Raw genomic sequence first — 15,297 nt, 5'->3', positions numbered from 1 at the left:
CTCACTAAAACCCGACGGACAACCAAAACAGGTTCACGACTGCGTGGAGGCGTCGGCGTGTTCATTGCGTTGCGTCAACTTTGAACTGTAACTGAGCCTTAAGTCTAACCTGTATTATAAACATTCTATGTGCATTACACCCACACCAGGTGTGATGGTGGTTGATGGTTGGTTCAAGCAGCCTCACCTGGCCCGAGTCAGGAATATTGAACTCTGGCGCTGGGTTATGCTGCACACCTGTCGTGCAATGAAGTATCAGGGCATAGAGGGTAAACCAGCATTTAACCACACACACACTTCACAATGTTTGAATGATTAAACCAAATTTAGTATTGGGAGTAAGTATGGGTACAGGATGAAGGAGCAGTAAGGGGGAATGATTTGGGTCACTTGTGGAGTGGCGGTGATAGGATCCATCATGCACGTGTTCCGTCTTAGAATGAAGTAATCGTTTTGTAACATGAAGGCTGAATGGAGATATCTCCTATTCTGGAGGATGCAAGTGGATTTAGCAGTTGTATTAGAGGAAGCATCAACTGTTGTTGTAGTGATAGTCCAGTACAATGCTTCTTAGCATAGAGGTCAGGAACAGTATCCTAGTAATCTAAAATATACATCTGGTTTCTAAATCGGTTTGGCTATATCCCTTGTGATTGAGTTATCATGCAGATACCTTTTTAAAGCAATGGTAACAATATTCTTGTTTTTGTTACAACTAGTATGTAATTAGAATCACATGTTCATCTTGTAGTCTATGTGATTAGAAGCGCAACATCATCTTGTGGTGGACATGGTAATAGATCCATTTCATCAAAAATTTTCATATGAAGCTGTTCAACATGAAGTGTTGATAAAATGAGGTTCATGTTGATAATCACCCAAAATAAAATAAAAATGACAACTACACAAATAAATTGCAGTGAAGCAACATTTTTAATGACATATCAGGAGAAAATTGTTTTCACACAATAATTTTGAGTGAAAATAATAATAACAACATGAATGTGATATTTGCAGGCAACTGCTGATTGGTCTTAGCACCGATAGAGTCGGTTGATCCTCAGGATGTCATTCCGGGTCATTCCCCTTCTCTGGCCAATCCGAACACGGGAGTTTGGGATGGGGGTGATGCTGTCTCGTCCATTTATGGAGAAGGCTGTTCTGCCGTAGTGCATGATGGAGGTGTAATCGTAGGGGGTGTTCAGGTTGTTGGTGTTCTGCCTCTTGAAGTTGTAGGCATTGCGTCGATTGATGTTCCTCCAGTTGATCCTGACATACCGGTCACGGTCACTCCTGGTCTGCTCGTGGTTGAAGCCCAGAGCGTGGTTCAGCTCGTGCTGCATGATGCCGTAGTTCATGCATCCCGATCTCCTGAGAGAGAGTACCTGCCTGCCTCCTGTTCTGCCCAGAGAGGAGTAGCATCCACCTCCGCTCTGAACGCTGATGTGGTCGTACTGGTTCCGGCGGGGCACGAAGCGGATGCAGGTGGTCCGGTGGAAGGACTGCATGGCTCTCACAATTCGTGACCTCTCCGCGGAGGTGTAGGCTCTGCTCACTGTGTAGGGAATGGTCACAAGGCCATTTGAGGATTTCTTCCATAGGCAGTTTTTTCTAAAACACTTCATGGCGTTTCTGGTTGTTGGTAGAAGCAAGTCTCCCTCCAGCAGGATCTCACTGGAGCCGTTGTTGGAGATCAGAATCCTGGTGCTGATATCCATGTCCTCATTGTCTTCTAGGAAATCATCGACACTTTCTTCCCCCACCAGAGGTTGAGCCTGGGAGAGGTCTCCCTCCAGCAGGATCTCATTGGAGTCGTTGTTGGAGATCAGAATCTCTGTGATGATATCCATGTCCTCGTTGTCTTCTAGGACATCGGCAACACTTTCTTCCCCCACCAGAGGTTGAGCCTGGCAGAGGCCCAGCAAAAGCAGAAGGAGGCTGAGACAGGTCTTCATCTTCTGGCTCTCTCTGGTTGTTTCTGGACACTGGCACCAGAGCTTCTCTGGATGTCTTCAACGGAGAGACTCCTGAAGGTTTGTTGTCCGTCTGATCGGACCACAGCTTTTATATGTTCCTTTGCAGGTGTGTCTGTTGGAGGATTTAGGGTTGTGGTGCAGAATCTAAGGACTAAATAAACCTTTTAAGGGTGGACTCGAGCGACCAACCTACCTTTTCAACACTGTCTGTTATTCAAAGGCTTTGAGAGGAGGGGATGGACATTACTGAATCAATGTTTATGCAAGAAAAATAAAAACAAACTTAAATAGCATTTCAAGTTTTTAATTAATTTGATAATGCAGAATTCTACACCGCAGACTGACATTAATGTCTTTTTTTACCGACTTGATATCACTATCCTAGCTAAAGGTGTGCTTTTCTACTTCTATACATTGAGGGACAAACACAAGTGTTTGTTGCTAAATTAGGACTTCCAAATGATACACTTAACTTTCAAACATTAATAATTATTGTTGGACATTTAACTCAATGCATGCTTTATTCTGTTACACAGACATATTTTCAAACACAACTATTCTATTTAATATATGCCCTGAGTAAAAAAAAAAGATGAAGCAGTGCTTTAAAGCTAGGGTAGGGAATTTGTTTTAGAAGCTTTACTTGACAAATTTGTTTAAATTCTCCTGGCATCCCGACAGCAATCAATTGTTCCAATCTTCTGATAAAAATAAAAAGATCTGGCACCTGTTGCTGTCGCAGGTCTGCACTAAGCTGTTCCCATTAGTCGCGGGACTGTAATGGCTTACCTGTCTGTTTACCTAACTTCACGGCTACCTGCGAGCACCCATGCCGTTTACTCAGTGCACATGACCGCTGTCTCTCGAAAACACAGGCAGTTGGCTTAGGTGGTATCGATTTTCATACCTTCCTATTTGTGTAATTTATTTTTATTTATAATATCAAAACAACTAAATTGAGCTTCTGTGATAGAAGTCATTGTAGCATGTATGATGTTGTCTAGCCTACACTGCTATAATAATCTGCTCTGAAACCATAGGCTTCATTGTGTTTGTTATGTTGAACAAGAGCAATTTAGAAGGATTTCTAATTAGATTTCACTCTGGTTAGACTGAAGCAGCTTCGAGGTGCAGAACAATTCCTCGGTTACATGTTCTACACGGACACTTTATAAAGCCGCACCCGCTAACCAAGTCTGGAGCTGCCGCTGTGTTGTTGACTCTGGCGTCGGTGATTCGTTTAGAATATCCACTCTATCTATTTCGTAAGTAAAGCATTTATTACAAATTAAAAATATATGGTGACGTATATATTTACACGTTGGGCAAGGCTTTTGAGAGGTTTTGCTGCAACAACCCTTCATCTAAGGATATAGGATGCTAGCCATGCTAGCCTAACGGTAGCATGCTGTTGTAGTCCGTGCACTGCTGTTTTCGTGATGTTTTCTTGATCCTCTATAATACTCCGTTTAAGCCAATTATTTTCTAAATTAAATGTTATATTGATTCAAAATAACTGTGCAGAAAGGGAATCGCGGCCTTTTTTTATTTACATTATTATTACTACCTTTACATCATTCAAAGTCAAGACTCATTCGATATATCCTCTAGCGTGGAGTTACAGCCCTTGGAAAGTGGGCCTGAGTGTGTGTGTGCGTGTGAGTGTGTGAAAACAAGTTTTTTTACATTCTAATCAAACTTGTTTTCTACATTTTATTCAATAGTTTTCAACACCGTCAAACATCTTAATAAGTGACCATGACCGACCGCTACAACATCCACAGTCAACTGGAGCATCTGCAGTCCAAGTACATCGGGACGGGTCACGCGGACACCAGCAAGTGGGAGTGGTTGGTGAACCAGCACAGGGACTCCTACTGTTCCTACATGGGACACTTTGATCTGCTCAACTACTTCTCCATCGCTGAGAACGAGAGCAAGGCGCGGGTCCGCTTCAATCTGATGGAGAAGATGCTGCAGCCATGCGGGCCGCCGACAGACAAGCCAGACGATGCTTAGAAGAGGATGCATTTGGATATCTATATAATTCCGGTGAAATTATTCCATCTACTGTTTGTGTATTGGACTGAGACGACGTCAAGGGAAAATCCATAACCCTCCATCTGGATCCGGTCACTAGGATGTAGTTGGTGTGGTGAAGAAATATGACGTGGGTGTGATGGGAGAGGTTCAGACTATGCAAACAAACTGATGGTAATAATAGGTTTTCTTTTACCACATACAAATAAGACAACTTTTTATTTCTATTTTGTATTGACATGTTTTCATGTTTTGTATTCAAATGTAACGTTTTTCATTGAACATGATTGGTCTCCGGGTGAAATTGGGCAATCTTTTACATTGGCCATTGATATCCCTGTACTTCATTTGGTCATATTTATAAATAAACAATTATAAATACTATTGATTTTCATTGTGTGTTTTGGGTTTGCTCCTACAAAAAGCGTTGTCCAAATCTAAACAGTTATGGGCACAGAAGCGTTTTAAGTTTAGTGTTTATTTCTGTGGTATCATGCGTGTTGTGTCATGTGACCAGATACAAGCACAGCAGAAATCATCTGACCCAATGGCCTAGGAAACCACAGATGTCATGGTCTTAATATCTGAAATCACAATTTAGAATTACATCATTCCATAGCCTAGTGTTTTTCAAGGGATTTGCCGTTCTCTAGGCCAGTCAATGGTAATTAGTTAAGCAAATCAAGACTTAATGATCTGTTATGGTCCAATGACTCAAGGGGAATGACCTTTTGCTATCAAATAGATTGCACCCACCGCTTGTTTCAGATTGCCTGCTGGCAGATAGCCAGCAGGCAGCAGCCCTGAAGATCCAGCCAATCGGCCTCTGACCCCGAATGAATGAAGTCCATGCACAGCGACGCTCACCCACACGTTAAGTCTATTCAAACCAGGATACATGACCTGCTGAGATACACAGCAAGGCGAGGACAAAGAGACAGAGCTCTGTTATTGAGCCCAGCTCGTGATGCAACAACAAAGAAGCATAGCACTTCACTTCACCATTCACAAAGGTTCTGGTTAATGTCACTTTTAATGCACCATCATGGCCTTTGCTCACAACCACCACCTCGTCCCATTTATGATGCATCTGTGTGAATGCACGTCTTCATGTTCCTGTGGGGACACATAAAGAGAAAGGTCAATGTTGGCAAATGGAGGAGGACGGCTCTCAACACACATTCTCACAGAACCATGTGTGGACTGCTCTTAAAACAAGCGAAAAACGGTTTCCGTGGAGAAGACGAAAAAAGACACTAAATGGATATTTTGTTTCAAACCCTTTACATGTTGGTCGGACTAAAATCAGCCAAGCTAAATTATTTAGAGTTGATAAGAAAAAGACAAAGAAAGAAAACATTTTCACCGTTACAGTTTTTACAGTTGCATGACATAATTCATACAGTTTAATGAAAGAATTTCCACAAAGACAAATGATAAGCTACTCAAAGCTATAACAAGGTCATAAGCCTATTTTTCTCAATGCAAAAACCCTGATTTCTGTCTCACCAGGTTTGGCTCAAAGATAACAACAGGAACCTGAGATCTGAGCTGCTGACCTCAGATAGTTTATCTCCAACACACACACACACACACACGCACACACACACACCCACACACACACACACACACACACACACACACACACACACACACACACACACACACACACACGGTGGGGAGAGGATGTTCGGGATGACTCATTGTTGGATAGAGGTTAATCTACAGGTGCCAAGGAAGTCTTTTTTTGGACTGTGTGTGTGTGTTTATGTGTGTGAGTGTCTTAATGTGCACATGCATGTGTCTGAGTGGGGGAGAGAGTGTGTGTATGATATCATTTGTTTGTTGGAAAGTCGCTCACTGGGGTAAGTCCTTGCCATCTGTCCACACAGCAAGAGCCGTAGACGTGATGATGCCAAGTCAGCCACAGCGTCATTGGTGGAAATGCCCAGTGTGGGGCTCATGCATGGATCATCATCACGCATACATACACTCCTTCCTCGCCCTCTTTTGTGTGTGTGTGTGTGTGTGTGTGTGTGTGTGTGTGTGTGTGTGTGTGTGTGTGTGTGTGTGTGTGTGTGTGTGTGTGTGTGTGTGTGTTAGTGTGTGGGTGAGAGAGGGATAAATCTGTGTATAATGGCGAGAAGGGAATCAAGTCATGCTCATTCCTCTGATAGTGAAAGCCTGATTTTCATATAGTTTCTTGTTAATCATGTCTCCTTTGCATATTTAAATGAGTCACGAAACCAGTTCCGCAAATCTGTGGAATGCTCTGAGTGATATACTGAGAAACATCAATTCAACACTGGACGTTTTAACAATAATTTAGTTAGAAAGGCACTCATAATTCCAAGTGGAATGTGGAATGGCTGTATAACTCCTTAGGGCTGATTACATGGCTAGGGTTGGGAATGCATAGTATTTCCTTTGCATGTATTCAGCAACCAACAGCTCCGCCCCCCTGCTTGGATGAGCCCGACAGAAAACTGCCATCAGACTAAAACATAAAAAGTACATTTTTATTTAAGTACTTACATAATTGCCTATATACTTGTACCAGGGTGGATTTGAAATGTATATTCTGATTATATTCTTTATATTTAATAACATAAACTGATTAGCAGGAGGCGGAGCCAGGAGAACTAAGACTCCTGTATTAGTTCTCCTGGCTCCGCCTCCTGCTAACGAGATGATTGGAAGGAGCCCACCGCTGGTCGAGCGGGCAGCTAGGCCCCTTTAAACGGAGGCGTGTGGCAAATGATGAGGTTGTGACCAATATTTGGAGGTTGTGTTTAGGTAAAGGAAAAGTGGTACAAGGATAGAGATGATTGTGTTCATTCACGCTGTCTATGTAAATATATTTGCAGCTTCTAGGATAATTAAAACTAGCAGTGGCTGCATACTGACTGAACGTAAAGGGGCATATTTTTGTAACGTCCGGTGAGGCGAGTGTCACAGGAGGGTGGGGAGTTTGAGAGGAGGCAAAGTAGGAGTTTTGGACGATGGCTACTTCAAGGAGTCTGCAGTGACTGCTTCACCAACCATTATCAGATATAGAAATATTGAACATGAATGAGGTTAGAGAAAGGGATGAGTAAGTAGAACTAAATAATTATTTAGGATTCATCTTAAATGCATTGTTGCGAGATGGATGGAGGGATGCAGTAATCGGTCGCACGGGGTCAGTGTATACAGTACCAGAGTAAGGGACGAGAGTAAAGAATCCACATAGTCGTGTCGGAGCGGTTGGCGATCCTGCTTGCCTTGCAGTTGGTGGAGAGAACAAGGCCACAGTCTGTGGTCATTTTTACAGATTTAAGTGTGGTGCTAAAATGAGGTAATGCAAATACATTCACAGGTGAGGTTGATTGGGCTAGGTTATAGTTAAATGGGTTTCAGCAAGAACATAAATGAAGAATATTGGCAGCGGCAGGTTCTGAGGGACGTGGGAATGGGAATCGAGTCGAGGGTAGGAGCATGCAGGGAGAGAGCTAGATAATATTGACAAGGTTGTGCCGTAGCTAGATGAGTACCTATACATATAGGGAAGCATCCTCCTGCAGGAAGTGTTTTTTTGTAATACTTCACTCTGTGAAACTGTTTATGCATTGTGTTGCACTGTGAGATATAGCATGGAAAGGGAGAGGATAATGGATAAAAAAAAGAAGGAAAGGGTTGGTGGGAGTGTATGTGGATGATGGCTGGTTTAAGCAGCCTCTTCTGGCCTGAGTCAGACTGATTAGGCTCTGAGGCTGGGTGAGACTGCACACCTTGCTCGTTAAGTAATCAATGTTGAGTTTAAACCAACAATCAACACACGCATTCGAGATCTCCTAGATGGCGGCATGCATCAGCATCGTCATGTGTCTGCATCCTTACAATAAACCTGTATCCAACACCTCCACTCTACGTCCTTCATTGTGGAGGAGCCCAGAATAACTACCGATGTGGAGTGCAGCATGGACATTGCTACAGGGGTTAAAACTATTTTAGAAGTACAAAGTTCCTCAGATGAAATTAGCAAATATGTGTTTGCATGTTTACATGAGGGAGAATGGGTTGGAGAACAGCGGGGTCGGAAGGTTGTTCCATTCTGTCCCTGGCTCACACTGCAGAACAGCAGGGTCTGTGAGGCTTAACTTGAACTATTAGTCAGTCGCTGGTTGTTAGTGTCGTGCCAATGCCCCCCCCCCGTGTATTTTGCAGTCAGTATTTCGTATATTAGCCTGTTCACTTTGATTTTGTGAGAACAGCTTGCCTATGGTTGCCTACACAACACTCGGCAAACAAATTATATTAGTTTGTTCACAAATAGGCCGTAAAGCTTTTTTCATTGCCCCTGTTAGTGCCTGTATTACTGACCCAAAGTCAGGCTTGTTTTCAGCCCATTTCAATTACAGTGGCGAAGGATTGACTGCCAATGGGGAAATCAAATAAAAAAGTAACTCAGATTTCATAGTGAGAACATGTGTGCAGTGACCAAGAAAGCAATGTGGACTCTGGACACAATTCACTGCACTCCAGGAATCACTTATGATTCATCTGGTCTGAATATTTTGTAAAAGACGGACAAAGAATCTTCAGGCAGCAGATCTGACAGCCATGGAGATGGATGCAGATTGGGTCCTAATTATTTATATTATATGTTCATCAATTATTCCAGCAATGATGTTAAGTCTCAAAATTATTCAGTAAGGGCCTACAATGGAGTTTGAAAGCTTAATACTGGTTTCTAATAAAGGTGTGAGATGAGCCTACTTTTGAGCTGTGTTGGTGTGGATCTGTTTGGTTTGAAGCCTTGTGGCTTCAGGTGAGCTGTGTTGTTGTCGGTTTGACAGCCACTCAGGGACTGTCCTCGTTAGAGTCAACTTGGCTTTGCTGATTGAATGTAACCACTTTACCATTTATCCATTTCCCATTGGAGTTTTCGAGTTTTAAAATGCTTCAGAGATTATTTTTGATAACATTTAATACTTGTTGCTTCATAAATAAACAAGATGTTATATTTACCATCTGAGTTTGATGTTGTATACTTGCTAGAACTCTTAAGAAATTGTGTTCAAAATAAAAATGGAATCATTCATTAATTTAATTGGTTCAGGTAAGGTATGATGCAAAATATCTATGCACAATGTGCAGCCGTTGGAACTTTTAAATTAACCTCCGGCTTAAAATTGACTGAAGCATATTCTATAAGGCGCTTGCCCATCTTGTAGACGAAGGCACCCTCGGCTAATTAAAATTTCTGTAGTGAGGAATGCAGCAATAAAAATAATAATTTGATTTGTTAGAATTGCTGTAGCCATCCCTCAGCTCTAAATGAGTGAAATGCTCTGTGAGAACATCCATTTGGTGGACTGCACCTTCCTCTGTGTGAGATGACTGACATGTCGATGGCTCCCGGCTCATGTCTGACCATTGGGGCATCATTTCCCCACTGGTTTGTGGAATGCCTGTCGCCCAGCACTCACATGCACACTATTAAGACGTGTCACTCCAAAAAATATGCCACTGAGAAATTGATTTCCTGGTCACTTTATTTTGACTTGATTTTGCAGTCAGAGACAATCATAAGTAGATGAATGTAAAGGAAGGAAATTAGACCTGTTTCCTGATCCTCTTCGGTACTAGGTAGGACATAAGTAATGGCTCTGCTCTCTCTGCACCTCTGTGTGTAGAAGACCCCTTCACTATCTTGGGCAGTGAAGGATGCAATCGAACGGTGTAGCATCAGGTCGGGCGGTCGGATCATTACTTTATATTTATATTTGATTACGTCAGAGCCAGCTAACCTCTCCTTCAGTGGGGGTGAGTCCATAGCCGCCCTCTGATTACATCATTACACCATCACACTACTCAGAATTGACTGATCTCTTTACTCTTCCATGTTCCTAGGACCCACTGATGGCTCTTTCATTCCCCCATTGGGGTTTCAGGGAGGTGTTGGTCGCCTATTCAAATACACTCCATATCTTTGTGGGACTTAAGATGAATAATTTACCAACTCATTCTTTATGATCAGTGTAACAGTTTTAAAAACCACAGCAATATCCAAGGAGTAATGAGAAGATCCTGCCTGGAGCCTGATATATACGGTGGATATATCGGTCTATATTTTCCCATCTGCTGCGGTGTGGGCTTGTGTGTGAGCCCAGAGACTAATCAACAACAAAGTTAGTCATTAATCACCTGTTGGAAGACTGTTTCCCAGCAACAAACACAAACAACAACTGTGTGTGTGTGTGTGTGTGTGTGTGTGTGTGTGTGTGTGTGTGTGTGTGTGTGTGTGTGTTGTGGTAACCCGGCACGGTGAGCGAACAACCTCCTCCCCAAACAGGACACAACTTTGCTGGGCAAAAGCCAAAAAGGCATGTTTAATCCAAAATCAAACAAAGTCTCATACTGAAAATAATACAACAAAGAAAAAAGGAAGGAGGAAGGAGGAATCGACGGTCCTATCCCCCATGGGTGGAATCCCGTCACCCACGAGGACCGGTCTCTCCGTACAGGAGCTCCAGGGCTGGGAGGGCCCTGAACGCGTGGAGAAGCCCTGCTTCTCCACCTGTTCCTCAGGTGCTCTGCATGTCCTTAATTGGCCCGGCCCGGGTTGCCACAGTGTGTGTGTGTGTGTGTGTGTGTGTGTGTGTGTGTGTGTGTGTGTGTGTGTGTGTGTGTGTGTGTGTGTGTTTAAATGTTTGCCCTTGTCCGTGCACTATCACTTAAATGCTAGCATTTACCTACTTTGATGTTACCGGACTGCGACAGTGCGGTGGGCATCTCATTTGGGCGGCGTCCACATTCACTCTTGCTCTGATTACCCCGGAGGGGGAGCCAGGGGCCGCCCGGGCACCCGAGTCCCCTTCCCCCCGGCGGCATCTAAAAAGTGGTCCTGTAATCCAATTACAGGTCCCCTTCAGTACTGCACAACGCTGGTTAGCAAACTATCTGCTCTATTCTTTGCCTAATCTCTTCTGCTTCTGCCATTTTCCCAGCCACCTGCATCCATCATCTCAACCCCCCTGCCTACATTAAGGGACTTGCCGGACTCAGTATGTTCAATAAATACACGTTGATCTCAAACCTGACACTAATATCCCAAATGGATATTTTAATCCCCCACCAGAAATGAGATTAGCCTATAATGATGGCACTAGAAATAATCGGAATTCTAAAGCGCTGTTGTCTCGGGAAGCCTCGGTACGGTGATTTGCACGGAGGCATTGATTGGATTCATCCTCAACGGTGTTTGCAGGACCGCAAGGGCCCTGTACTCTCCACTGTGTTCTCCACTGTGTTCTCCACTGTACGGAGGGAGAGGAAACGCTGAAGTGTATTTGAGCCTTCTAATCATAACGGTATGTTGGCTGAAATGGGAACCCACGCCGCACGGTCCCTGGGGTATTGGATAGATGAATATAACCCTCAGTATCCCACCATTCTGCTGCAGACCTGTAATATAGCAGACATCTCCAGGCACAATGGAGCCGGCACAACACCCATCCCTACAGCCCACCTGGATGGCCTCATAAACCAGTGGAGAGAGGTGTGTGTGTGTGTGTGTGTGTGTGTGTGTGTGTGTGTGTGTGTGTGTGTGTGTGTGTGTGTGTGTGTGTGTGTGTGTGAGTGTGTGTGTGTGTGTGTGTGTGTGTGTGTGTGTGTGTGTGTGTGTGTGTGCGTGCGTGCGTGCGAGCGAGCGAGATAGTGTGTGTGAGATTGTGCGGTAGTGTGTTTTGGTGTTGTTGTGTGTGAATATTTCACAGCCATGTTATGATGTGGGAGACTTCATCTTTGTGTGAAGGTTACAATTGAGGGTTAGACTTTATGGCTTCAGGATTGATATAAGCACGGATCAAAAGGAGAATTTGAGGTTAAAGACTTTAAAGGAATACACTCCAAACCATTGTGTGTGTTCCATTATTTGTCTCCAGCAGCAAGATAGTATTCATAAGGGATCACAGCTCCTCTTCCTTCGTTCTCCCTCATCCCTCTTCCACTTCTATATGAGCCCTTTATTAGCTTTTTGCACAGCAACAGATGACTGGCTGGGGCGGCACAAGTCACTGCTCAATATGTGCAGCAACACACAATCAAAATGTTCCCAATGGAATCTAGTTAACCGTCCGTCCAAACGGTCAAACCCTACAGAAGGAAATTGAAAATGCTTTTGCTGCTTTTCTCTGTGCACATGATTATTATTTCCCCATGACTTTATTGTTTACTCCTGTGTGAATGCAGTCGTTTGTACACAGGGATTTGACGTTGTTACAAAATATTGTCCTCTTTTTTCCCCATGTGCACTTTATAACGTTTATGTCCTTGTTTCATAATCTGTTCTGAAACCAAGTTATGTTATTTATTTTACCGGTGCTATTATGTAAAGCATCTTGTGACTGCACAGTATGTACGAAAGGTGTGAGAAGTATTCTTGTACCCGTTATCATTCCCATTATTTAAATTATTATGACTACTTCTGTGGATTATATTTGTCTTTCTTTGCCTTATCTAAAATGCTGTCTCTCATCTCTGGCTTCCTTTCCATATGTTCTCTTTGACGTCTCTCTCTCTACGGACCAAAGCCATTACGCCCACATCCTATAAAAGGCACACACACACACACAAATGGCAACCTTGATCACAACACAACCAAGCTTAGACAAACATCGGTTGTCATACAGCTTCAAGGTTGTTTCTTATATGCATGTCTATATGCGTTAAATGTTGGGATTAATAAAACATTGTGTACAACCCTTTGTAAAGCTATAGAACAGGGGTCGGCAACCCTAGGCACGCGTGCCACCACTGGCACGGGGCAGCATAATCATTGACACACTTGAAAAAAAAATATATATATATTATTATTATTTAAAAAAAAAATTGCAGCATAATCATTGCTATCTTTTTTTTTTTTGCACTTTATTCTGTTTTGTGCATTTCCTCCCAGTTCAAATATGTTTAAATCAGTTAGAGAAAGCAGTGTTCTGAAATGGGATCAATTAATAGTTTTTAAACCGATGTTGTGAGTAATAGAGAAGGAAATATTAAAAATATTGTTGCAAGTGGCCTGTATGCATCGCCTTCACATGGTTTTGCAAAGCTGTACGTGTCTTAAAGATATTGATGTGGATAGTTCCAACATTCGCATATATTCTCGTTTTCTACATTTCTCACAGTGCAAATATGTTTTTGAATGTTTCTGATATGTAATTATAATTTGTAAGCCCATGTTGCAAATATAACAACCCAAAAAACATTTAAAATGTTGATGCATGATTGTGGACTATATGGAAAAAGTACAATTCCAGGTCTTCTGGAAATGTTTTTGGTCGCTGTGTCATAATTCATCTTAATTTTAAATATATTGTTGCTTAAGGCACACTCATTAACGAGGAAATGTCAAACTGGCACTGCATGTTGAAAAGGTTGCTGACCCCTGCTATAGAACATTCAAAGCTTTGCCATCATTTCAATGGACACCTAGAACAGGGTAGTAATAGATCTTTAGCTGTAACCTACCCATAATAGCATCTTAGCATAACAACTTAATGCTGAACACATGATTGATGTTAAATGTATATGAAAGAGTAAATGTAATATAGAACGCCTAATATCATGAACATGATCGTCTGGTAATAACCCCACTATGTCCGTCGTAGCCTCCATATTGAGTCTGTAACTCTGGGCTTGTCACCGGGCTGTGTATACATCACATCCCGGCTGCCCATCTGCCAATACCATTGGTGTAGGATCTATGGTCTATGTAGCTCTGGCTCTCCCTTGAAGTCGTGGCCCATCAAGGGCCCAGTGTGCTGGATTGCTGGAGGCTAGATTGAGGAGCGTAGAAGGTAATCTGTGGTCTGTGGTCAGGTGAGTAAAGCCCGGTTCAGCCCACAGCAGATTCTTGAGTGGACGTTGACAAGTCTGGGGTTCAAACCCAAATGGGCCGATGCTTGACTATTGATACGGTTACACTAGTAACACTACAATAAGGGGATATGAATCAATCAATCATTTACATTTGTTAATGCAGTTATATGCACTATTATATAGAACTAGCATAGGGGTTAGGGCAAGATCTTTAATGTAGACATGAATACCTTATTGAACATCAACAGTATAACCTTAGTTAACATGAAAACCATTAGTAAACATGAACACTGTTAGTTAACTATTTATTAACTAATAGTTAATGTTTTATACTGTATTTACAATTTTTTATCAATGGTTAATTCATTCCCTTATTGTAAATGGTTACATATGTAACTATGGACAAGGGAAATGTTCTAAAGTAATTTTAAATGCCTCCTAACATCTACTATAGTGATTTACTGTTTGTCATTCCAGGGGGTGTTTTTGTCCAAACTGTCTACAGTGAACACAGACGTGGATAATTAAAAAGCAGGTAGGAGTAAGTTCTGCCTGTTGGGGTATTGAACTACACCCCTTAACTCTGTCACATATCACAGCCATGAAACTATCTTGCCCCATGGCCATCAGTACATCAAGGTATGACAGATGTAAAAGACTGGCTAGAATGGGAATCGCGGAATTAGCTAATATTTGAGCACTTTAAATGTTTTAGGTCTCAAGCATCACCAACCAATGTCCTGACCTTTCTTTATGGCCCTTTCTTCTTTCAGGTTCAGCACTATTAATAATTAATGCACTGGGTGAATATGAATATTTCAGGCAACAAACTGTGGGGTTTCAATCGGGTATTTATCATTGTATTGAAGCATCACTATCTTTACAGCTTGTAGATCTGTCTCTTGATCAAAGCAGACAGGTGGGAGGCTAAGGGGATATCTATCACTGATCTATCAGAACAAATTTCAGCCATACGCAACTTAATAATCTAATATTGTGCCAAATATAACACATTTGAGACAAGTTATTTACACTTCCTCTGGATAAAGTGGTCATTATATAATGCCTGGAAAAATATCATCATTATTAAGTTGACAAAATCACAAGAAATGTTGCCATGTTTTTTTTTTTTTAACATTATAAGGGGATGGCTATGCTTTTCTTTTTCTGGTGTGGATGTTTTTATTTCAGTGTACCTTTTGTGCAAAACCGAAGGAAAAGTCAAGAAACAATTGGCTGTGAATTACAAACCCATGATTTGGAGTCAGCAGCAGTATTCCTGGCTGGCAAATCCATTATTCAGCACATTGGAGAACACCGTTCTGTGTTTTTACTCATAACGTCATGTTTGCAGACGACGGGACACCTTTTGGGAAGATGATTATGATGATAATATAACCAATTTGTTTGGCCTATT

At 42.2% G+C, this 15,297-nt stretch overlaps 2 protein-coding genes across 2 annotated transcripts; one reads left to right on the top strand and one right to left on the bottom strand.

The window, feature by feature from the left end:
* Positions 1-1,034: 1,034 nt before the first annotated feature.
* Positions 1,035-1,955, bottom strand: LOC307091734 (hatching enzyme 1.2-like; the record flags this gene model as incomplete). Its single annotated transcript, XM_079758531.1, has 1 exon — positions 1,035-1,955. The coding sequence occupies one exon, from the start codon at positions 1,953-1,955 to the stop codon at positions 1,035-1,037; it is 921 nt and encodes a 306-aa protein (XP_079614657.1).
* A 1,190-nt stretch (positions 1,956-3,145) lies between these two features.
* On the top strand, positions 3,146-4,400 carry sf3b5 (splicing factor 3b, subunit 5). Its single transcript, XM_079759065.1, has 2 exons — positions 3,146-3,241; positions 3,701-4,400. The coding sequence occupies exon 2, from the start codon at positions 3,735-3,737 to the stop codon at positions 3,993-3,995; it is 261 nt and encodes an 86-aa protein (XP_079615191.1). The 5' UTR covers positions 3,146-3,241; positions 3,701-3,734; the 3' UTR covers positions 3,996-4,400.
* Positions 4,401-15,297: the final 10,897 nt, after the last annotated feature.

Source organism: Pollachius pollachius (assembly GCF_949987615.1).
Source record: "Pollachius pollachius genome assembly, chromosome: 2".
In the NCBI taxonomy this organism is placed as follows: domain Eukaryota; kingdom Metazoa; phylum Chordata; class Actinopteri; order Gadiformes; family Gadidae; genus Pollachius; species Pollachius pollachius.
This window is presented reverse-complemented; position numbering and strand designations above follow the sequence as displayed.

Coding starts and splice junctions, on each gene's coding strand:
- sf3b5 (XM_079759065.1), top strand. CDS start 3,735: ATGACCGACCGCTACAACATCCACAGTCAACTGGAGCATCTGCAGTCC.